Source organism: Mchenga conophoros, linkage group LG1, assembly GCF_057382185.1.
Source record: "Mchenga conophoros isolate Kocher_MC1m ecotype Shallow Benthic linkage group LG1, M_conophoros_male_GT1.1, whole genome shotgun sequence".
NCBI lineage: Eukaryota > Metazoa > Chordata > Actinopteri > Cichliformes > Cichlidae > Mchenga > Mchenga conophoros.
Genome location: NC_140526.1, coordinates 31,745,911 through 31,770,043, shown reverse-complemented (window position 1 = coordinate 31,770,043; position 24,133 = coordinate 31,745,911). Strand labels below are relative to the sequence as shown.

The 24,133-nt window shown below is 40.2% G+C and overlaps 1 protein-coding gene across 4 annotated transcripts in view; it reads right to left on the bottom strand.

The window, feature by feature from the left end:
- Positions 1–17,155: 17,155 nt before the first annotated feature.
- The window catches only part of tspan4a (tetraspanin 4a), a 185,536-nt gene continuing 178,558 nt past the window's right edge, over positions 17,156–24,133 (bottom strand). For all 4 annotated transcript variants that reach the window (XM_085275350.1, XM_085275358.1, XM_085275333.1 and 1 more), the window contains 2 exons: positions 23,501–23,584; positions 17,156–17,710 (listed from right to left, as the gene is read on the bottom strand). In XM_085275350.1, the coding sequence (XP_085131476.1) occupies positions 17,642–17,710; positions 23,501–23,584 (153 nt within the window). In that variant the 3' untranslated portion in view covers positions 17,156–17,641. The remainder of the gene's footprint in view (positions 17,711–23,500; positions 23,585–24,133) is intronic.

Sequence of the window (24,133 nt, the reverse complement as noted above, 5' to 3'; positions counted from 1 at the left end):
CATCTTTATCTCCGGTTCTTGATTGTTGTCCAAACTCAAGCCTTGGTGCACTGCATCACTCGAGGTTACCGCTGTCAGTAATTAATGTAAAAGTCAATAATTAGAGTTACTCATGAAGACTTCTGCATACTAGTTTAAACTTCTTGCTTTTCATGGAGCTCATCTGGATTAACAAATCTAAAGTCTCTGCAGCTGATAGGTTTAATATGAGCCATTTACTTGCAAAGATGTAGACATCCCCGTTGTCTGTTATTTGTGGTTGGTGCTAACTGATAAAACACAATTATACTAATAACTTCAACTACCCATATTGAACATTACATGCACTAAACTGCATCATTTTGACATGTTTATCTACAGTTTAGCCAAAGTGCTGTGATCCTGCTGCTCTGAGCTTTAATAACTAAGCTTTAATTAAATTGCATTGGGCTGATGATGCAAACAGTTTTGATTCCAGCTTTTAAAATGGGAAAATGCAATTTCTTTAATTTCATTGTTTTGTTAAAAAGCGATAAGAAATAATCAGTTGAGATAAAATAATAATATCTTCAACTGAGTTTTTAAATGTATTTAAAGAGCAGATTCAAGATGAATCACAAAGTGCTTCACATCAAACAACACTAAAACAAAACATGAGACCGGGACTAAAATACCAGGATATCAGAGATTAATAGATAGTGCTGCTTAATTGTGCACATTGCTAGTACTTTTTACCTGAAATGGAGGGTTTTATAGTGCAGTATAAATACTTATAATTCTGTAAAGAATCTAAAAATGTCACTGCTCGGCTGGCACGGCTCTTAACGTACAACTTTATAGCCTCTTTATTCAGGCGGCACTGTTTTTATTTAGGTTGCAAAGTTGAGTCTTTTCCCGTTTTTATATGTACAACTATTTAATATTCTTCCAGAAGGTGCCCTCTACGATCTCTGCAGTCAGCCTCGTTCATCAAATTAATACAGCTCCTTGGGTTTTATTTGCAGTTAATGCTGACTCGCTACTGTCAGCGCCACAGCCACAGTGAACTTGCCCCCCCCCCCCCCCCCCCCCAAAAAAAAAATAAAGAAAAATTGGTTTAAAAAGTGTTTCTGGGACAGTAAATCTGTTTGTGTACCGAGCACGCAGAGTCTCATCTGTGTTTCTTTATCAGACCTGCTGAAATTCAGAATGCTGCTGTGCATTGTATTCTCAAGCATCTCATTAATTTATGTCGTGTGCACATTCCTCTTCATCTTCAGTAAACAATGTCAAATTGGAATAAAGCAGCGTCTCCTGTTGAAGGTATCAAAGGTCTTACAGATGGAAATACTGCTGGGCTGACTGTGCGCACCAGCCTTTTAGAAATGATTCTCTCCACTGAGATTTTGAAGGAAACTGGTCACTGACTGGCAGCGAAAGTCCACTGCCAATTCTCCTGAGCTATTTTTGTCCCACTGTCACCATCCAAAGGCATTTTTGCTCTGCTTCTGCCTCCATCTTCACACCCACTGTACTCTGAGTTCACTGGAGACCTCTGTACATGTCACAAAGAAATCAAATTAGAGTGCAGACATTAAAAATAATACGTCAACTCAATATTTGTACCTGTTTTCACTGATGGGGGATTCAATTTTCTGTGATGGAAACTCATATCACTCTGACTACTGCTGCTTTTTATTTTGTGTAAGTCACATGTTGTAAGTTGTGTGTATACACACTACACTGATGCCTTACCAAGGACATACCAGAAAGCAGGACACAGTGACAGCCCCCTATGTAACCGTGTATATCACAGCATTCATTCTTAATGTTAATGCAAGGTTTATAAAAAAGCACTCCAGGCAACATTGCTGTAAGATATTAAGCTTTAAAATGGTTAATGTGGCGCTTTGACCCAATGTTTTGTTCCACCGTTAAATAATAATTCCCCTTGTAGATCTCCAGGGGTGTGTCCATCCTCAACCCGAATGTTAACAAAGCGGTCAGCCCTCACTAAAAGTTTAAAACACACAAATATATTCTGAACTATTATGTCTGATCTTAAATATTTTAAGCCTTTGCAAACTTGCTTGCTTTCACATGTTATGTTAAAATACATTTATAACATGAAATATTCAGGACTAAAAGAAATAATCAGCCCTGAGGTTCAAGCGAAAAAACAAAAAAAAACATCGCCATGCATTTTTCATTGAAAACTCAGCTAATCCCTTTCAGACAACAGGGCAAAAAAAACCCCTGAAACAACCAAGGCTCTAACGCTTTAAGGTGGCTGTGTAGAGCCCCATGGCTCATTGTATTTAGTAACTGAATGCAAGTTTTAATGATTTGTTTATGTCTAAAATCTGTCTCACTTCATCTCAGTTTGTATTAAATAATGGAGGCTTTAACCCCCAGCTGTTTCCACAAAGCCTGCATAATTACTCGCTTAAAACACATTTAAGAGTTTTGGAAATCTGTCACCATTAAACCATAAAACTGAAAGCATGACTACGTACGATGGCTTTGCATGTTTTGACAGCAAGTTCACCCCGTTTCCACAGAAAGAAAGCACACACTCCTTCACTTCTAAGGTTTGATGTATCAGGGCACATTCAAACATAAATTATGTAAAAACAACTTCAGATGAACAACCGCACATGACATGCCACACCATGCCATGACTTATTTAACAAAAATTCATCCAAAATTCAGAAGTGCCGTGTGAGAAACCAAGTAAAGGAGGTCAGTTGGAGCCAGGTGCTGCTAATTAAATGTCTCTTATTAACTGATCATCAGCTATGTGAGCGCCTTTAAGAAAGGAGACGTGTTAGCAGTTTCCTGGATTGGAGTGTTTGGGTGTATCTTAACATAATGTCAAGAAGGAAAGACGGCAGCAGTGATCTTAGAGAAGCATGTGCTGCTTCCCATCAATCTGGGAAGGGTTATGAGGGCGCTTCTAAACAATTTGAAGTCCATCATTCTGCAGTGAGCAAGATTTTATTCACAAGTGGAAACAATTTAAGGCCGCAGCCAGTCTTCCCAGAAGTGCAAATTCACTCTAAGGTCAAACTGTGCAATGTTCAGAGAAACTGCAAAAAAAAACCTAAGAGCTCTCAGACTCAGACCTCAGTTAGCCTGTTAAATTCATGAGAATACAATTAGCGAAAGACTGAACAAGTAGCGGCTTTGTTGTGTTGCCAGAACAAAGCCTTTTCTCTGAAAAAAATAATTGCATCTGAACAAATATCATAAGACGTTTGATGCAGTGTCCTTTTGGACGAACAAGGCCAAATTGGAGACATTTGACTATGATGGACAGTGGCTAGTGTGGAGAAAACCGAACGCAGCATATCAGCACAAACACTTCATATCAACTGTCAAGTACGGTGATGGAGGGGTGATGATTTGGGCTTGTTTGGAGCCACAGGACCTGGGAACTTTGCAGTCATTGAGCCAGCTATGAACTCAAAGTCCAACCTGATTAAAACACTTTGATGGAACTTTAAGAGAACTGTGATTAAATGAATTCCTGCAAATCTTAACCATCTGAAGTAGCTTTGTAAAGATAAGAGTGAGCCAAAATTCCCCAACAATGATGCAAAAAACTGATAAAGGCATAAAGAAAATGATCATGGCTGCTAAAGCTGGATCTAAGTGTTTGTTAAATAATTAATGACATGGTGCAATGTGTCATGTGTTGTTCTTCACCTGGGGTTGTATTTAAATATGATTACAACTTTGTACAGTCAGGATTAACCTGCGCTGCTATCACTCAAACCTCTAGTGGAATTATTTTGTTAAAAAAAGAGATTTTTCTGTCATAAATTTGATTTGCATACATTTTTATGCAAATCTGAGACAGTCCAGCAGAAGCCTTGTGCTGGATTGAGGCTGATATGACCCTAATGCTATTAAGTGGGTCGGTGCTTTTTCTTCTATGGCACGTCTACTGTGTCATACGCTGCACAAAAGACTGCTTCCTTTGCCACCCAGCAGCACTGCATCATAGTTAAAGCAGAGGAGAATCAGTAGGCTAACATCACTGTGTTGACCTCAGACTTGTAAATCAAATACATTTGGATTTAGAGATGTCTTCATAAAACCCAAAGGAAGACATTTTTATCCTTTCCTAACATGCACGCTAAAATCAGCTCTTCAACTACAAAAGACACAACCTTAAAGCGGCACTGTTAAATATGTTACGTCCACAGCAGAAACGATTAGCATACTGGTGTGTAACATAAAAAGAGCTGCTTGTGATGATTAACCCATGTGTTTATCATGTTGACCTTAAAGCTCTGAGCAGGTTCTGGCATCTTTCAGCTAATGATTTTAGTTTTAGAACAACAGCAGCTGTTTTTCTTTTTCTGAGAAAAGTTCCACTAATTCTATTTTGAAGGCTCGTCTGTGAACTCTGAACTCAAATTACTATAAATAACACCAAGCAATACGCAGCAGAAAAAATAACCAAAAGAAACGTGTATGTGGCTTGTTAGCCCTTTCTCCCTTCATGTACTCTTTCTAACCCGATGATGGGTTTCAAGCTGCATACAAGGCCTCCTGCAAGGCACTGCCCATCACTGATGGGTGATATTCTTTCACGTATCACACTCTCCTTTAAATGGGTGAAGGTCAATCATGTAGAACCACCTCTGGCAACTGTCCATTACATCTGCACTCTCATATCATAAACTTGCAGCTTTGCTGGAGCAGCTGGGAGGCTCAAAGAGATAATTTCATTTCAGATTTTTTGACATGTGGTTATCTGCTGATTCTAAACAGGTGTACTCAGAGAGGAGCCCTGCAGCTCTGTTTCGGAGGGCTGACTCTTTTCACTGAGAGGTTTTTCGCACCTCCGCTTGGTCTTTCCCCCAGCTACATATGGCCGCTCTTAATCCCACTGAGCCAGAGCTAGAGAGCCCCCCCCCCCCCCCCCCCCCCCCCGGCCATTCCCGGTGCCAAAAGTGACTGAGTCTTTGATGTCGGTGCCCCCGGCTTCAAAACATCCCTCCCAGAGAGCTTCAGCAGACTCCTCGAGTGTCATAGTTTGATTAAAGGCAGGAATAAAACTGGTGAATTTGTTGCACGCAAGTGAAGATTTCTAACTCAGGGTGGGGGAAAAATAAAATAAATATAACTAATTCTTGAGATTTGCTGCCTAAGAATTATGAACAATAACGGCATATATCTTCAGGCGGTGTCTAAAGTCTTTAAGGCACTAATGATGTTGCATTAGGCGGTAGACCTGATAACTGCCACTAATAGTTGGATGGAGAATTATGTCAGGATTGTCTCTTGAAAGAACACGTGAGGTTTCTGTAGAAATGACAGCAAATGTTCTACACAGACGTCCCGGTCAGATTCTTCAGACTTTATGATGCAGCAGTTCAATGATCTACAAATTTGGGTTCTCACAAGAGAAAAGTTCATTGAAAAATAGTAAGAAGTGATAATGGAGGTGTCCCTTCTTGTTAGTCAAACTTAAACATGTGAACCTTTTCATTCCCGCTGCCAATACCTCTCCGCCTACACTTTTCCAGCCTCAGGTTGGGAAACTCTGCACTGCACCTGAGTTTGAAACCCAGTTTGAAACCACCAAAACATTTTCGTGTGATTTTCCTTTGACAGCTCTGCACGTTTTTGCACCAGCTGCCTTTCATATTGTGGTTACTCGTGTCTCCAAAAAAAGCCTGATGTCTTTGTCACAGATTCAAGCAAGCGGGACTCCACACTGTCCCCAGATAAACGTGTTTCCCCCTCCAGCGCACAACTGGACTATTTTATGGACTCTAAACAGCATGGTTAATGCTTTCGACCCTGGCAGGGAGCCCCTACTTTCTGGCACATAATTTATTATTGCCATTCCTGTCCTGCTGCAGCTGAGGGGCTGTCGTGCCCCGTTTGTTGTCTCCTTTCTGCAAGCTTGTGATCAGAGCTGTTTTGTTCTTTGTCCTTTCAGCATTTCCGTCTTACATCCCAGTCCAGGCCCAAGGTATCTTGTTTGCCGGAATACGAAATGAATTCCTTCCAGGTGTAATTTTGAAAAATTTCAAATGTCAAAATACTGAAATAATTTCTCATTGTGTTGCTGGGAAGAAAAAAAAAAGTGCACTAATACTTTTAGATTTTTTACACCCTGCAGAACTATTGTGGAATTGGATTACTAGAAGATTGCAGTGTTGCTTTCCTCTCTTGCCTTTCCAATACCACAATTATCCGTAATTGCGTAGGAAGATGGAGACGTGTGCGAACGCTGACAGGGTGATGTGAAGATTTCAGGCAAATGCACGGAACACATGATAGCCCAACTCAAAAGGAACGATGAGTGCTCCTCTGTGTACTAGTGATAAGAGCAGCCATCTCTTTCTTAAATTAGAGGCAGAAATGAGCACAGCTTACGCCGTGAAATTACACTGAAGATAAAATTTGATGGAAAACTGTTCTTGAGACCACTAATGCACGCCCTGCACAATCATTTCCGCCCGATTGTGTTAATGATGCAGTGCCTCTAAGCGCGTTAACTTCAGATGGGACTGGTTTTGATGCTCGGGTGTACTGCATGAAATATTCAAATTGAGGTGCCCTACATTAGGCAGCAAATCTTTTTTTTTTTTTCAGTTTATTTATTTATTTTTAGTTGACTGGAGGCAAGTGTCTGATAACACCGATTTTCTCTGATAACCATGCGGAGATTGTAATCTGGTAGTAGTCGTGCACTCGCTCAACAGCAGGGAGACAAACAAGAATCACACAGCTTCCTGTGGCGTTGGCTTTGTGTTCATGGCTGCAACCAAATTGTACAACAACAACAACAACAATAAAAAAGAAAAACTCCAGAAAACCCTAAGAAGGCTGAGTTTTCAGCAGCTTTAGCCCTCCACTGATTGACTGACTTTCTGATTTCTGCTTTATTATTCAACCCGAGAAGGACGCGACTGCTCATTCACATTTCAACATTTTTGTCAAGACATGTCAGCAAACTGGGGCATTAGGAGAAACGGAAGCATCAAAGCTGGCATGACTTCTCCACCGGGAATCTTAAATGTCTGCACACATTTTCATTTTCGTCCATGCACTCATCGAGGTGCTGCAGTCTAAACAACCCGGTGGAGACGGACCCTGCCTGCTCTGCAAATAAGACAATTCTATGAATTCATGTCTAGGAATAATTTTTTGTGACAAAAGCTGTGACCCCTTCTCACTTAAGGGTATATAAAAGTTTAACATCTGCCTTAAATTGTGCATGTGAGCCTGCTTGCACTCAGCTCAAGGGTCTCCTTAAACGTTTATATCAGATGGAAGGCAGTACTCAAAAACCTGAAGGTGCTCTGCTCATCAGCTAAGTATGCCAAACCTTTATGTAAATGATCTCTGAACCACATCATCTTAATATGTGAACAACAGGAAGTGAAGCTGAGACACATTTTAAGCCACAGAGCGACATGAAAGTTTTAACCGCTTGCGACAGAGGAAAAGTTTGTTTTTGGTTCATCTTATATTGATTCTGTCGTCTGACCTCACTGCAGGATTTTTTTGGTGGGCCACTGGCAGTCTGTGCCGTCTCCAATTTATCTTCTGACACAGGTTAAAAATAAATAACTAAAATAAAGAAGTGCTTCAAAGATGTGTGGTTCTGAAATGGGAATCTCAGCAAATTCTTTAAACTGGAAGCTAAATTATATTTGATCTTTCTGTTCAAAGACAATCATTTAGACATTTCCAAGCTCCCTGCTGTCTGTAACATCCACTGTGTTCAAGGAACAAGAGAAAACTAGAAAATCCACTTACGTTAGTCAATCTATGCTCCTGTTACTGTATTTGTCACAAATTCAATTCTGTTCTATTTATATAGCACCAAATCACAACAGCAGTCAAGTCAAGGCACTTTGTCATAAGATAAAGAGAGAAAAGCCCCAACAATCAGATGACCCCCAGTGGGCTTGCACTTTGAAATAGCAGGAAAGAAAAACTCCCTTTTAAGAGGAAGGACCAGGCTCAGGGTGGGGGATGGGTAAGAGGCGGGACAAAAAAAACACACTAGGGAAGCGAGCAAACAACTAATGTTTAAGTGCAGAGTGCTGTGTGAACATATGAGAGTAGTAACAAGAGTAAAGAAGAAACACCCCCAGCAGCCATTGCAGAGTAACTGAGGGATAATTCAGAGTCCAGTCGTAACTATAAGTTTTATCTAAAAGAAATGTTTCAACATTAATCCTAAAAGAGAGTGTGTCTGTCTCCCCAATCCAAACTGGGAGCTATTTCCAAAGAGGGGCCTGAAAGATGAAGGCTCTGCCTTCCATTTTACTTTTAAATACTCTGCCTCTGAGAGTGAAGTGCTCTGTTTGGATAATAAAATACTATGAGGCCATTAAGATATGATAAGGCCTAATTATTCAAGACCGTGTATGTTAAGAGAAGGTTTTTAAATTCAATTTTGGACTTAACAGGGAGCTAAATGAATAGAAATACTGTGCATTTCTTTGTAATCTGATATTATTTACCAAACACAAATGTCTGCTAATGAAATACATAAATTATTTAAACTGCTTTTTAAAAAATGACATTTTACAATGTGAGGGACATATATTCTTCTGTGCAGAAACCCCCCAGCTCTTCATTTGTCGCCACTCGCCAGACTTCTGCCGTGTCCTTTTAATGCACCGGGACAGTATTATCAGTGCTGGCATCACAATTCAGCATAAAGAGAGGAAGAGTTGTTCTGGATTGTAAACCAGAGTTTACAAAAAGCCCACATTGTGGAAAAGCAATTGGAGCAGTATTAAAATAGTCAGTGCTGTGTGGTTTGTATTTTCTCACTCTCAGCTTGAGAAATGTAAAGAAGAAATTACTGAAGCCAAAGTTATTTTCTGCTGCTTACAAACTGCGCTGCAATCTGGTATGTCAGTTGATCAGTGGCGATTTAAAGGACCCCAGCCAGAGTTTGATTGATGACCACATGCAGGGGAGTTTGCCAGGTCAAACTTTTTACCTCACATGGCTGGTTTAAAGTCTGACCACACAGATTTTGTTCACTGAAGCACAAGATGGGAATAAATACTTGGAATTATTTAGAATTTGAAGCCTTTTTAAAGTCGTCCCAATGAGTCAAAAACCCTGTGTTACACAATAGGATAATGCATACTGTATGATCACAAATCACAGTACACAGAGACACTACTACATGTGGAATGATGCAGATGTTAACATGCTCACATAGTCAAGTGTATTCGCTCATCAGCCACTTCATTAGGTACACCTTGCTTATACTAGGTTCCCTTCACGACTGCATTAATTCTTCATGACACGCATTCGTCATGGTCCTTCAAACATTCCTCTGAGATTTTGGCTCATGTTGACACGATAGCATCACAGAGCTGCTGCAGATTTGATCTCTCACCACATCTGAAAAGTGCTCTGTTGGATTGAGATCTGATGAGTGTGGAGCCCATTTACAGGGAGTACAGGGAACTCACTGCCATGTTCAAGAAACCAGTTTGAGCTTAGTGATAACATCCTGCTGGAATCAGAAGATGGATACACTTTAGTCACGAAGGGATGGACCTGATGAGCCGTGACACTCAGTTAGGGTGAAATATTTAAACATTTAAGGGGCAATAACTTTGCCAAGAAAATGCCCTCACCATTACATCCCCCACCAGCCTGAACCATTGATACAAGCCAGGATAGATCCACACTTTTATGATGTTTGCACTGGGTCAACTGACTCTTTTATCTGAACGTGGCAACAGAAATAGAGACTCATAGGTAACCTTTTTCCAACCTTCTGTTGCCCAGCTTTGGAGAGCCACAGCAAACTGGAGCATCAGTCACCTGTTCTTCGCTGACTCAGACCAGCCCAACACCAGCAAACATGCCATGTTCAGAGTCTCTTGCTTGATTTGAACATCAGCACATTGGCCATGTCTGCGTGGCTAAATGCACTGAGTTGCTGCCATGTAATTGGCTTACTACATATCTGTTTCCCAATGAGCCATGACAGTGAGCCATGATGCACAATATCCAGATACAGTTATGAGCTTTCAGCGGCTGCAGTTAAGTTGTTTTTATTAAATATAAGCCAACCCCTTCATGATAAGGGAAAATATCAGATACACGTAGTAGATTAAATCAGTAATTTTCAATGAAATACTATTATAAGTGCCGTCTTTCCAGTGAATCAGTTAAATTTGTTATATTCGCCTTTTTCTTTTCCATGACAGCTATTTTCAATTGGGCCAGCTGGGAAAGCACAGGTGAGCAAATTTCATTCATGGTGGATCAGTTCCATCGAGTGTCTCGGAGAGCTGTGACACAGAGCCAGCATACACAATACTAAGACGCTGGAACAGGCTCAATGAAATGAAATGCAGTCATTTTTAATATTATCAGTTACACCTGTGCTTTTGCTGTGATGAGATGCTGCTGTGGGGGGAAAAAAAGGTCTAGGCACCCTGGCCAACTGGGACTGCTGTCATAGTGAAGTGGAAATGTCTGGCAGGTATGAGGCTCAAATGTGAGGCAGGCAACATCACAGACAGCGAGAAGCACTTTAAAATGATAACACACACACACACAAATACACTAGACGAGTTAGCATCAATAATAAATGTTAGTAAGGAGTCGCTGAATTTCTAGCAAAGATGTGTAAATAAAAATCAGCGATCAGAGAGCAGTATTAAAAAATGAGGAGGTTCTGATTTATTCATAAATATCTGTGACTCATCAAACTCACCACTTTCTTCATGAATCATGAACTGGCACAGAAATTATATAATAATGACTTTTTTTTTTCATTAGTCGGTGCCTCAACATCACTTTTGTACCCCAGAGTCAAGTAATACATCACAGTGAGTTGACGCTAAGTGTTACCTAATTACTGCTCGATCATCTTACTATTATCATCCCCTGTAGGAATGTGGATGAACTGGAACATCAGCTGTGAGCCAGCGAGTGAAAGTGGGCCATGATTGGGCCAGAAGTAGCATCTCCCCCTGCAGCCAGATTCTAAAATAGAAAAGCAAATGGAGAGCCTCTCAGAGGAGTGGAGGATAATGCAGCAGCAGGTTATTTCTTATGGTTTTGGAGCAAGATCATATGTAGGTGTAATGTTTGGGTGAATGAATGCTGATGTGAGATACAGAGGATCCTAATCAAATCACGTAATCGTGGAGGTTTTTTTTTTTTTTAACACTTTGATGCAACACATTTTAACATCTGGCACGCACAACATTTAATTCAATTCAGTTTTATTTATATAGCACCAGAGCAGAACAAGAGTTGCCTCAACGTGCACTATATTCTTAAAAACAAACAAAACAAACCCTAAAACAAAAAACGCCTGTTTTATTTAATTATTAATTTTTAAAGCTTTAGTTTTTCACTCTGTCAGTTTTCTTTTTCTTTGCAGTTTGAGGATAATGATCACCACCAAGGTTAGAATACTTTCTAGTTTCTGTATGGTTGGAGGTTCTGAGCCATTTTAGGCAAAAACATTCAATAGTACAGAGAAAACCCCAACAGTCTTGCACTTGGTCACAATGGGAAGGAAAAACTCCCTTTTAACAGGAAGAAACCTCCATCTGCAGCCGTCTGCTACCACCAGTTGGGAGTGAGGGGACAAAAGACACCCTGTGCTGCATCATATTAGTCTGTTTTGGATTTGCATTTTTAAGAATTTAACAGCCTGAAGTTAAACTTCATTTATCTTACTTTGTTCTCTGGTGATAGAATATTTTGGATTGTGCCTCCTCTTTCTTGGAGGAAACTTAGATAAAGGTGTCAGAGTCTGGCGGAGGAAGACTGTATGTATTGTGAAGAGTGGACCCAAAATACAGACTCCAAGGAACAGGGAACAAAACTTGAATGTTAACAAAAAGCGAGCTGTTTAATATGGCTGGTAAAAAAGGTACAATCAAAGGGCAAGGCAAACTGAAGTAAAACTAACATTAACCTAAACTGGGAGAACTAAACAAACAACAAGAACAACCTTGACATGAAACTTGGAAGCATGGCGTGGACAACTGACGACCTGACAATGACACACTGAAAACAGAGGACCTAAATACACAGGAGGTGATTAGGGGAAATGGGAACACATGGAGGAACAGCTGACTGACATGAGCCTAATGACAGGACAAGGGAAGTGAAACTACATACAATGAACAAAGAACACACGACTCCTTCAAAATAAAACAGGAAACACGAGACAGACATAATACAAACCTGATAACATAAGACACACAGCATGAAACACAAAGGGTGAGGGAAACTTAAATACAGGGGAAGAAAACACAAGGAGTCGAATAACCAAATGAACTTTGCTAATCTAATGAACTTAAACATAAACAAAATGCAAATAAACTAAAACTTAAAACGCTGGGTCAACAGACCCAGGAACATGACAAAAGGTTGGTTTCTCTAAGTGTGTGACAAATACAAGGACTTCCTTTTGCTAACCAAATTAGAGACGCAACTCACGCTGGTGAGAGATGGCCTGGATTGTAATCATTTTCTCCCACTTTGAAAAGGCCATCCTGTTTTATCACCTCAGCGGGGACTCAAGGATTTCGCTCTGGGAACGAGACAAGAGGATTGAGGGGTGTAGGGAGCAAGCACACAGGTATGTTTTATTGATCAAGCACAAGATGGGAGAAAGTCCACGAACATGAGCGTGAATAATGCATGTGAAGGTTTTGGGGGGGGGGGGGGCAGAAGTGCTAAAATACTGAGGTGAATTTGTGAGGAAACAGAGGGACGAGGAGGTGAAGAGGCATTGGGGTTTGGAGAAGGCTTGCTGTGTTGAAAGCAACCACATTTCTCTGCTAATGGAACTGGCACGTCGCACCACGCTTGTTTTAGCATTGCTACACACACCTGTGGGCTTTTTGCAGCTGCTGATTTGTCACTTTCTTTGTATCCAGACTATTGCAGTCTGACCGTGGACAGAATGTGACACAATGGGCTTCACAAAAACCCTTGACTCTACTACACAGGTGCAAGAAAGTGAAAGAGACACACACACAGTAAAAAAAACAAGTGTTTTCTGTCTTTTTGATCACATGTCCCTCGTCTGATCCTCTGACGTGAATTTGTAGTCATTTTTCATTTATTTTTGTGTGTTTTTTCCAACTGAAACCTCAAAAAAGGGCTGTCTATCCCCTGATTTATTTTGTTTAAAGTTTTAAAGATTTAGTTTTTGGAATTTAAACCTAGCTCAGCATGAACCTTGCTTTTACACTTTACCAACACACTGTCTTTTCTTTTTCGTTGCGGTTTGAGGATAATGATCGCCACCGGGGTTAGAATATTTTCTATTTTCTGTATAATTGCAGGTTCTGAGCCATTACAGGCAGGGAGCGGGAATTTTAATATCCACATTGTTTGTTGAAATAAGGTTTCAGCCGTGGCTGCTTTCTTTCACCGAAGGACCGAGGACTATAATTTTCATGTACTGTTTGCATTCATTGTTGGTCCAATAAAACCTACAAAAACAAGGTAATAAAGGTCCAATGTTTATAACTGACAAAGCTGAAATCAATATGTAAAAAATCTAGGGATATTTGTTTTGATATTAGTGAGCTGAGGAAATTCCCACACATGTCTTACCAATTTAACAACATCTTCGTTCTTGTAAGAGCAAGTCAGGCAAAATGTTAAGGAGCGGCTGTGTGCAAGCAGGAAAAGGACCCAAAGTGCAGACTCCGGAGACAGACGTGAACTCAAAACAGCTTTAATGCTGAACTCAAAAAATGTAACAAAACTGAGACTCCAAAAACCAAACTCAGGCAAACAGACAGAACACACAGCATCGTAAACGGTAGATCACAACACAGGCAAACTGAAACACAGGGCTTAAATACACAGAGGAGTAATCGGGGAATGGGTAACAGGAGGGAAACACAACTGGAGCAAATCAGGCCTAACGAGACAAAGGAAGCACAACCAGAAGCATTTACATGAGACAAGGACTTTCAAAGTAAAACAGGAAACATAACACAGACTGAACTTACAGACATAGACTCACAGGCAGGCACTGCAACAGAGGGAACAGAGACGTGGGACCAGGGCAGACACAGAGACATAAACCATAAGATAGAACTCTAACAAAGAAACCAAAGACTAGAAATGATAAATGATATAATAAACTCAAAACACTGGGTCAACGACCCCGGCATCCTAACACACAAAAAAACAAACAAACTCAAATACAAGCCCAAGATATGAGATCTTACTGTGGTCCACTGTTTCCAAAACCGCAAAATTTTCAAACTTTACTCTTACATAACACAGAATCCCGAACCGCTGTGTGCTGACACCATTCTGAGTCTTCTTGTATTCTCATATGTATTAAATTTCTTATTGAAATGTCACATTTGCGTGTCTTTGACATCCTGTCAGTATTATCGGTGTCCTTGCTGGATAGTTAAGTTCAATTACATGTTCTAGAAAAATGGAAGTGCTTGTTGAAAGTGTGCTTTGTATGAGATTTACTTGAAAATGCTTCAGTTTAACAGAGATATACCACATGAATAATGAATGTGTGAGTGAAAGCTGCTTCTGTCTCTATGTGGGCCATGGGATTGACTTGTGATTGTTCCATCGTGTTTCCTGTCTTTCACACATTGCATGCTGGGATCCAACACCGCTACTGGAGTGCATACTTTTGACATAGTTCTCATGCACTATTTATGTGTGAAAAGCAAGCAGCAACCTCCAGGGCTGGAAAAACAAAAGCTGCAGTTCCTCTAATGGCCACTAGAGGCTGACTCCAAAAGCAAGTGAGTCAGTCATCATAGACTTGCATGCTGTTACAGCATGCTACAGAGATAATTTTGATCTCTGTGGCTAATTTTCTTCTTCATAATGACTAGCAATGGGGATTTTGTTAGAACAGAAAGTCAGGATTATGTCTTAGGGCTCATCTCTCCTAATTAGAGACATTGAACTGAACCTCTAAAATGGTGCTTATCACTCTTGCCCAGATATTGGGTCCAAAAGTCAAATGTGGTGATGGCAAAAATGCTAATCTTGAGGCTTCAAAGTGAGGAGGGATCACTCAGTGATATCCTAGCTAATAATGTGTAAAACCCCATCTTTGCTTTCAGAACTGTCTATATGCTTTGTGGCATCTATTCCACAAGAGGCCGGAAACAATCCTCACCAGTCTGAAGTGATGTGAGCTTTGTATCATGATACGTTATCCTGCTGGAAGTAGCCACCAGAAGATGGTACACTGTGGTCCTAAAGGTCTGGCCACGTGCAGCAATGAGATTTAGTCTTTGGTGTTTAAACACTGCTCAGTTACTAACCTGGGCCCAAAGTGTGCTAAAGGAAATATCCCCACCACCAATACACCAACAGCAGCCTGGATTGTGGATACAAAGCAGCATGTATTCCTGCTTTCATGTTGTTTAGACTAAAATTCGTACCAGGCAACATTTTTCTGTCCACCCTCCTATTGTCCAATAGAAGATTGTTCTGTTCTTAGCTGCCAGGAGTGGGACTTGGGGTGGTCCTTTGCTGCTGTAGCCAAGCTGCTTCAATGTTCTGTTTTCTGCATTCAGAGATGCTATTCTCCATACCTTGGTTATAATTTGAGTTAGTTTAGCTTCTTTATGAGCTGGAAGCAGTCTCGCTTTTCTCCTCTGACATCAACAAGGCATTTTTGCCCAGACGACTGCCTTTCACTGGATATTTTCTCTTTTTCAGACCATCTCTCTAAACTCCAGAGAATGCTGTGCCGGAAAAATCCCCGTATATCAGCAGCATCTAGCACCAAGGACCATGCCACGTTCAAAGTCACTTAAATCACCCTTTCCCCGTTCTGATGATCACTTTGAATTTCAGCAGGTCACCTTGACCCTGTCTGCATGCCTAAATTTATTGCTGCCATGTGATTGGCCGGTATATATATATATCAGTAATCAGTGAATATTGCTGTACATTCATATCAATTGGTAAAATAGCAAGAATTGTAGTATTTACATGCCATTTATGTGAACTTGGGGCAAGTAATGCACGCTCAGGTCCATTACATGGATGCAAATGGAAGAATGAAAAGTGAGCCATGACAGGACACCCAGTTCTGACATGCATTAAAAGGTCCACAATATACATTTTTGTCGCCGTATTACTTAAAGATTTTATTTCTTCTCAGAGCCTTAATGCTATCTTTAAGTTCAGCTTCTTCCTCTCTGTAAAATAGTGCCCGTTTATGCCTCTCAGGTGCAACCATTATCTGCAACTCTCTGGTGGGAAAGTGGTTTAACACTAAAAGCTGTTTTGAAGATATCTCCAGAATCGTTAAAGGCTCTGTCAGTTTATTGCATTTCCTATTTCCAACATTCCCATAATCCTGTACATATATGGTAAAAGAAACACTTGTGTATATGTCTGAAAATGGTCCATTTGGATTCATATGAAAACAGTAATGAGGCCTGTAGCTCTACCTAGCTGCTGACTGTAATTTCTTGGGTTGATTTCAGGAGGGCTATTTCCACATATTTGATAATGTTAGAACTTTTGCCCTTTGAGGTCATGACTTTGTAATTAAAGAAAATAAAAAGAAGCAATGGACCAGAAATCACAATGAAAGCAAAAAAGACTTCCAGCACCTGCAGCACTTTAAATTACAGATGAAAACAAGTCTTAAAGCGTTTTCCCCCTTTGGGGTTATTTAATCAAAGGTTGTCTCTGGTGTACACACTCGGTGTATTTCTTGTATTATAGTCGACGGTCCAAGGTGAGGAGAAAAAAGGAACTTAGGGAGTCATAAAAGGGCGAGAGGAGACTTTAAAGATGAGTCTTTGTCATTGGTGCGTTGATTGGTGCTGGAAGGGAAATTGCCCCAGGGCAGTCTCAAGGCTCCTTCTACTGTACTGTTCATTTAAATTCCTCCTTTTATTCCCGTGTCTCATGAAAAACTCCAGCCAATAAAAAAATAAAAAAGTCACAAGCTTCAGACTTGGTCACAGGTTTCATTAAAGTATCTAATTAATGCCTGATTAGTTAGGCGCTACAAAATGTTTTAATGACTGCAGTGTGCCGTGGCAGAGAGGCCAAATTAACAATTTTACGTGGCATTTTTTCCCTTTTATCCATTATCTGCTTGTTTAGTATCCAGGATACCAGGCAGAAAAAAGCATGACTACACATTAAACCAGAATGGTGTTTTCTGTTAAGGAATGACAAGATAAGGTTGAGCCAAAACATTTAATACACATCATTGCAGGAGACATGCACTTAAAGCACTTTACACAGTGCACACTGCTCAACTGTAGCTCTCGTTTTGAAAACACATACAAACCATAAAATAATTTAAAACCGAAACACAGATTTTAAAAAAGGGGTTACACTGGATTTTGTTTTGTTTTGTTTTTTATACATGTTCGTAATACTGTTTCATAAAATGTATCACAGAAATTAGCTTTCGACACAGAGCAAACCATAGGAACTCAGGTATTACACTGACACTGTGCTTGTTGATAGTTAGCAAGAAAACTGACCGGTGACATCCAAGAGCGAATGTCACAGAGAGGACAACCGCTGGAAAGAAGAGGGGGAAGGGGGAGCAGGTGGAGAGGCAGGGAGAGAGGAACGAGGAGAACAGGGTGGGTCTATGGCCGTTCCTCTCTGATGAATAACAATCCAAGTGCACCAAAGGGTGGAAGGGAAGGGTCGATCGCTAGGCGTAGAAGGTCTCCACTTTCACTGCCTGACAGAACATTGTCATGGAGAAGACCAGACCCAGGATCTGCACAAACACAACAAAAACAGGCCGGCCATTAAAGGGTTCAGAGATCTGGGAGTGAAATATAAAAGGAACTTTTCATCTCACTTTTTGGATCACTGTGTACCTGCTCAACCATACATGACAAAAAGATATTCTCCCACTGTTACAGCGAACTCTTAGTGTAGCTAACTTAACTTATTGGACAAAGGATGGTGAAGACAGAGCTGCTAGGGAAGAGAGAACGATCACAGATCACCTAGAGGGTTCCTGTGACAGAGAAGGATGCTAGTAATAGACTGAGGAGGCAGATGTGATGATTCGCTGTGGCGAGCAGCTGAAAGAAGAGGAAGTGTATCTCTGATAATGATAAGGAGACAGTCCCAACACTCAAATAAGTGTAAGATATGTTGGCTAAATATTCTGCTTTATCTTTTTTAAGTAAGACAAAAACAGAGGTTGAAAGTCAATATCACATATCGGTTATAATATGCTTATTCAGGCACCTTTTCCACTCACTGTGTGCTTTTACACCTCTCTACATTTAATCATTACTTATTATTAATCTCTGGCTCGCTTCCACAGCATGTCTTTTGTGCTGTCTTCCTCCCCTCACCCCAACCGGTCACGTCCAGTGGCCGCTCCTCCCTGAGCCTGGTTCTGCTGGAGGTTTCTTCCTGTTAAAGGCGAGTTTTTCCTTCCCACTGTCGCCAAAGTGCTTGCTCATAGGGGGTCACATGATTGTTGGGGTTTTCTCTGTTATATTATTGTATAAAGTGCCTTGAGGCGACTGTTGTTATGATTTGGTGCTGTATAAATACAATTGAATTAAATTAAAAATGATCACTTTTATTCTTCAACACAGTCTGAGCTCTCTTAGTCAAGTTTTGTCATTTCTTTAAGTAGTCTTCAGGATGTTGGTTGACTTTTTGTTCAGTTCTTTTTCAACACAATCCCACACTCCTTCAATAATCTCGAGTGTCGAGCTCTGGGAGGCCAATCCATGACTGATAGTGTTCCACTGTGTTTTTCTATCCAGCTATGCTTTTATTGTGATGGCAGTGTGTTTGGGATCATTGTCATACTGAAAAATGAAGCTGCTGCCAGATGGTATTGCACAGTGAATGAAAATCTAACAGTACTTATCTGCAATCAGAATTCAGTTTTGAAGAGATCATCAACACTACTGGCTGAAATGCTTCAGAGAACAGCTTAGTTGAAAGTCCAGTGTCAGCTATGTGTCAGGTTTTTGCTGGATTTTTTACTATTCATTTAGGATTAATTATAAAGGACACACTGCATGCCATTCTAAGATATTTCAAGTTTCCAGCTATTAGCTATTTGGGAATCTCATTGTTGGAGTTGAAAATACTATTTCAAGTCTGTAAAACTATGCTATCTTTGGTATTTTTCATAGATTCAGCTAAAGAAATGAGAACAGATTATAATTTTTTGTGACCTGCTGCTAGTAACAAAGTGCCCAAAGATACAATTTAAAATGAGTTGTCTGTTATTTGTAGACACAGCACCATCCCCTGAGTTAGATGACTTATTTATTCTTAAATGTTCGTCTAACAAAAAACATTGCCCTGAAAATGGTCAGGTATAAGGACTGGACTCAAAATGAGTACAAAGAATAACTATAATAGAACAATGACTCAAAAGTTTGGCTCCTTGTGGGCAAAATATAAAGAAATAAGAGGTGGCTTGACACGTTTGTACATGATATCTATGATGCAATACATCATACAATATGTATCCATAGAGTCGTTATTTTATACAATACAATCTACAATTATAGTAACACAAATGCAGTGCATTTGTTCTCAGCCTTGAAAGAAACTTTGAAAAAAAACTTTCAAGTTAGGTTTGAAAACCTCTGAAGTGATTCATTATTAAAGGACATAGTTCTACTTCTGATGACTTTGTTCTTGTACCACTAAAATCAAACTTGTGCATCTCAATGGTTCTCCACTTTTTTCAAGGTGTAACACATCACTTGAGGATGCAGTCTGTTAATTAAGTGGCAGTTGTCTTCTATAATGAATTCACTAAGTGTGAATTCACTTTAGAGCGGGAAACTGGCATCTAAAGTAAAATATCAGTGGATTCACTGGGTAAAAAACCTCACTTTTGAATGAGACTGAGTTGGAAAGACTTGATGATATTCGGGCACTGTTAGCGCTCGGTTATTTGTGCAGGTTTGCACAATTTTTCAAGTTTTTGAATCATTCACTTGGTAGTTATAGAGCCAGTATGCTTCTCATCTGCATGCCAATAAAAAACTAGTTAAAGTAAACAAAGGTGCCTTAATTTAAAGTTAAAGACTAAAATAAATTCTCGTGTTTCTATGTAGGAGGACGTCCACATTAAGCCAGGTAAATTGTAAATGTGTCTCTTTCTCTCTGTTTCAGCTCTCCGCCCAGACATTCAGACTAAAAGAGCCTTTTTCTCCCCTGAAAACAGACCTTTTACTAAATTGGTCTCTGGAGTGTTTAAAGCTTAAAATGCCAGAAAAGTCGTTTCATTGTGCACGGGGGACAAACAGAGATGTTGCAAAATGGTGGCATTCAGACATTTCACTGTGGACACAGAAATGACACCGCAATGCTAATGTGTGCGCAAATCACTTTGGCACACACACACAAAAAAACTGCTTTTCAGATTTAAATGGCTCAATGCAGATGCAATCCAAGTGTGCGTTTGCCTGACTGCGAGTGAATTAAATGATGCAGCTCCATTAACATAGTTTGAACTTTTTAGAATAATAAATCAACATCGTTTCATTATACAGAACTGGCCCTTATTGTTTCTGATTTGTGGGAGAGTCATAATTCAGTGAGCTTGCTTAATGGCTGCTGTTACCAGTATCTGTAACCCATTTTAAAACGTTCCTGTAGACCCTGCTGTGTCGCACGCACCGTAGGAAACCCTGATTAAACACTTCTCTCGAGCCTTGACCATAAAACTTCCCTAAAGCTAACTTTTGTGCACAGCCAAGATGGATGAAAATATGGTTTGTACACTCTCATAATTCAATTTTAGTCAACATGGTGTCTTAAAATATAAGTACCTTTAAAATTTCAGTTGCCTGTGTTTATATGAACTACTATTATGATAATCCCTCATTTATCCGAACTGTCTAGTCACTGGTTTGTTGAATTTATGGATATATTTGGGTTTATGTATAAGCAGATTCTAGGTTTTAAGTTGCTTTACTGTCACGATTCTCTGTCTCTAATGCTATGAGTAAAAAAATATCTTCTGGGGTTTATCTAAACCTCATCCACTCCTAAAATGTTTATTCCTAAAGTGCCTCCTAAAACACGCTGCACTTTAAGGGGTTTTCAGACATCTCTCTCGAGCTGTGTGCAAGCTGTGTGTTGCTAAATAAAGAGATGTCTGCGAGCCTTTAAAAAAACTATGCAAATCTTGCCAAACTGCAGCCACTGATGTGAATAATATCCACTGATGATTAATGAAAAATCTTGTGTAACATAAGCAGGCAAGCCTTTTGTTAGATCAAGCAGTAATATCATTAATATCGGTTGTGCTCCATCAGTTCATCTAATGTTTACTAACATCAACTATCGTAAATAATTATATGTACCCACAGACTGTAGATAAAAGATGGAGGTCTATAAACATGGAGCCAGTGGAGAACTTCCTTATGTGGCTTTGTGGTTGGTAAGAGCATGCAGTGCCTTCGGTTTCTCAAATCAATATGGTAACAGCCAAAATGCTGTAGCAAAGTCCACTGTTTATACTGGACTGAGATCTGGTGAATGTGGATGCCGAGAAACCAGTTTGGAATGATCTGAGCTTTATCCTACAGGGAGGAGCCATCGGAAGATGGGTACGCTGTGGTCATTAAGGAAAATGAGTGATCGTCATTTGGTTCGAAGGAGCCCAAAATATGATTTCATGATGTTTACACCAAATTCTAACCCTAACAAACTGAACTGTGTTCCAATCCTCCATCCGGTCGTTAAGTCTGACGTCACTAGCCGTGTCTGGGCCTAAACTCCGCTGCGGGTCCATATATCAAACGATCACTATGGCATTACTGAGAGTTGAAAAACTGTCTAAAGTCTTTCATCTTTAATAAAATGATCAGCGTTCTGCTCTACCAGGTGTAACAATTGAGTTTAACATCCAGGCATCCATGAAAACGGAATTTATGACATTTAACGGAGTTAGAAGTTAGCAGGAAGTTAGCTCGCTAGCTTCTATCTAAATACAATATAGCATGTCCTGACTGCGGGGTTTTGGAAACAAATTAAAACGTACAGCTCTGTTATCACTTCCAACATAAATGAAGACAGAAAACTAAACAGCAGTGACGTTTGTAGGGTTACTGAAGTTTGGCTAGCTGGTATATAATGATGTGCTACGTGACCGCTAGCAACACAGCTATGTTAGCATAATATAAACAAGCTAACTTTTTTTCCACTCGATAAAAGTTAACGTGAGTGTTCTCGGTGGTCAGGAACAAATGTAATCGCATGGCAGGATGCTGTAAAAGGACCAAACTTCAGCCAGGAGAACAACTGAGATAATCCATCCACAATACGAGGTTAGTCATTCATATACTGCTGCATGGGCTGGGCTGTAGTTACATCCTAAGGTTTTAAAAACTGAGCTCTAATAAATGATTAGCGGTAATAAAAGCCGAGGGAGGTCAACAGTGATCACTGACTGTTTTAGGAGCTTTTTGAGATTAAATAGAAGAAAATATAAAACATTAAACATGTTAACAACACAAAAGCCATATTAAACGCAGACTACTTTAGGCCCGGAAGTAGGATTCGTCACGTCATCACTTAATGACCGGATTGCCCAGTTTTGGTGAGTTTGTTTGTAAACTGCAGCCTGTGGTCTTCTGCTGCTGAAGCTCATCTGCTTCAAGGTTTGATGTGTTGTGCATTCAGCGATGCCCTTCTGCATGTCTTGGATGTAATAAGTGGTTTTCTGAGCTACTGTTGCTTGCCTTTCAGCTTGAAGCAGTCCACCCATCCTCCTCTGACCTCGGACGTCAATAAGGCTGTGTGTGAAAATCCCACAGGAATCACTGAAATCACTTTTCTTCCCGATTCAGACGCTCGATTTGAACCTCAGAATAGAGTTTGCTGAGTTGTGGCGATGTGATTGGTTGATTACATATCTGTGTTAACGAGCAGTTGAACAGGCGAGCGTGGAGTCTATGATTACACCACAAGTCTCTGCACGTTCTGTTAGATATTCACTCGGTTTTTCACTTGTAAAATTCTTACTTGCAATTATTTAAACCGTAAATAACTCCTTGTGTTGTACTGTACCACAGATTATTTACGACAAGACCGGAAGCTCTTCATTCTTCGATCTAGTTTTCATTTTGCTCTGTGTAGGTTTATCACGTAGGATGTTGCATGCAGGGTTTTCAAGGGCACTGAGACTCTAATGGGTGACTAAAAATCAGCCTACAGCCACACAGGAGCCTCGTGTGATCGATGTTCTCAGGCAGAGCATATTTCTCCACCCAGATTGTGAAACCACATCACGTATCACTTGGCTGGAAAGGAGATAAAAGAATTTTATGGAAAGTCAAACCTCCCTATGTGGTCTTCAGCAGTAACACAAGAGGCTTATATGGGCTCAAGCTGTCCACAAAAATCCTGCGTTCCTACGCTTAATGCAAAGGAAACAGGCAGTATTAGATTTATTTATCTCAAAGTAGGAGCCTTTTTCTGAAGCAGTGCCATAGATAGCAAGGATGGAGCTAAAGGGTCTTGGGGAAAAAAAATAAAAATCACACAGCTTTCCAGCTTCAATTACCTGAGTAAGTGCTGTGCATAGTGCAAAGATCCAAAGTGCCACCAGGTTCTCATTAAGCCAGTCCTTTACCCGCTCGTAGCACGGCTGCGGAGACACACAGAAAAAAAATATGCACATGATGAGCAAACATTAGCCCCCAAAAGTAAACTCACTATTAAGATGTCTTGTAATAAATACACAGGTGAAGGAACCCTTACAACGACTCTTTTCCTACTGTATAAAGAAACCATGATAGAAAATACTCCTAAGCTAAAGGATCCCATGTGGCAACATCCTTATCTACTAATCCTTTCTCTCTGACCTAATATTCTTTGGGAAAACTTTTTAAATTCGAAGCCCTGCTGTCTCTGTCTCCCTTCAGCAGTACAAACAGCAGTAATGTGAGTACAGGAGCAGCACATATGCCGTCTGTATCACTTCGACATGAGATGGGCCTGAATTTTTCATGTCTGACGTTGCTTGAATTTATTCTGAAGGCAAGTTGACAGAAAAAAAAGGAGAACCCTCTCTCTACCCTCTCACTGCTTCGCCGTTTTTTGTTTTTGTCTCCAAGACAGTTTCAACATCCAGACTAGATTTAAAAATCACTTTTGAATGTACAATCTTTGTGTACCTGAGAGGCAGGAAGAAAAG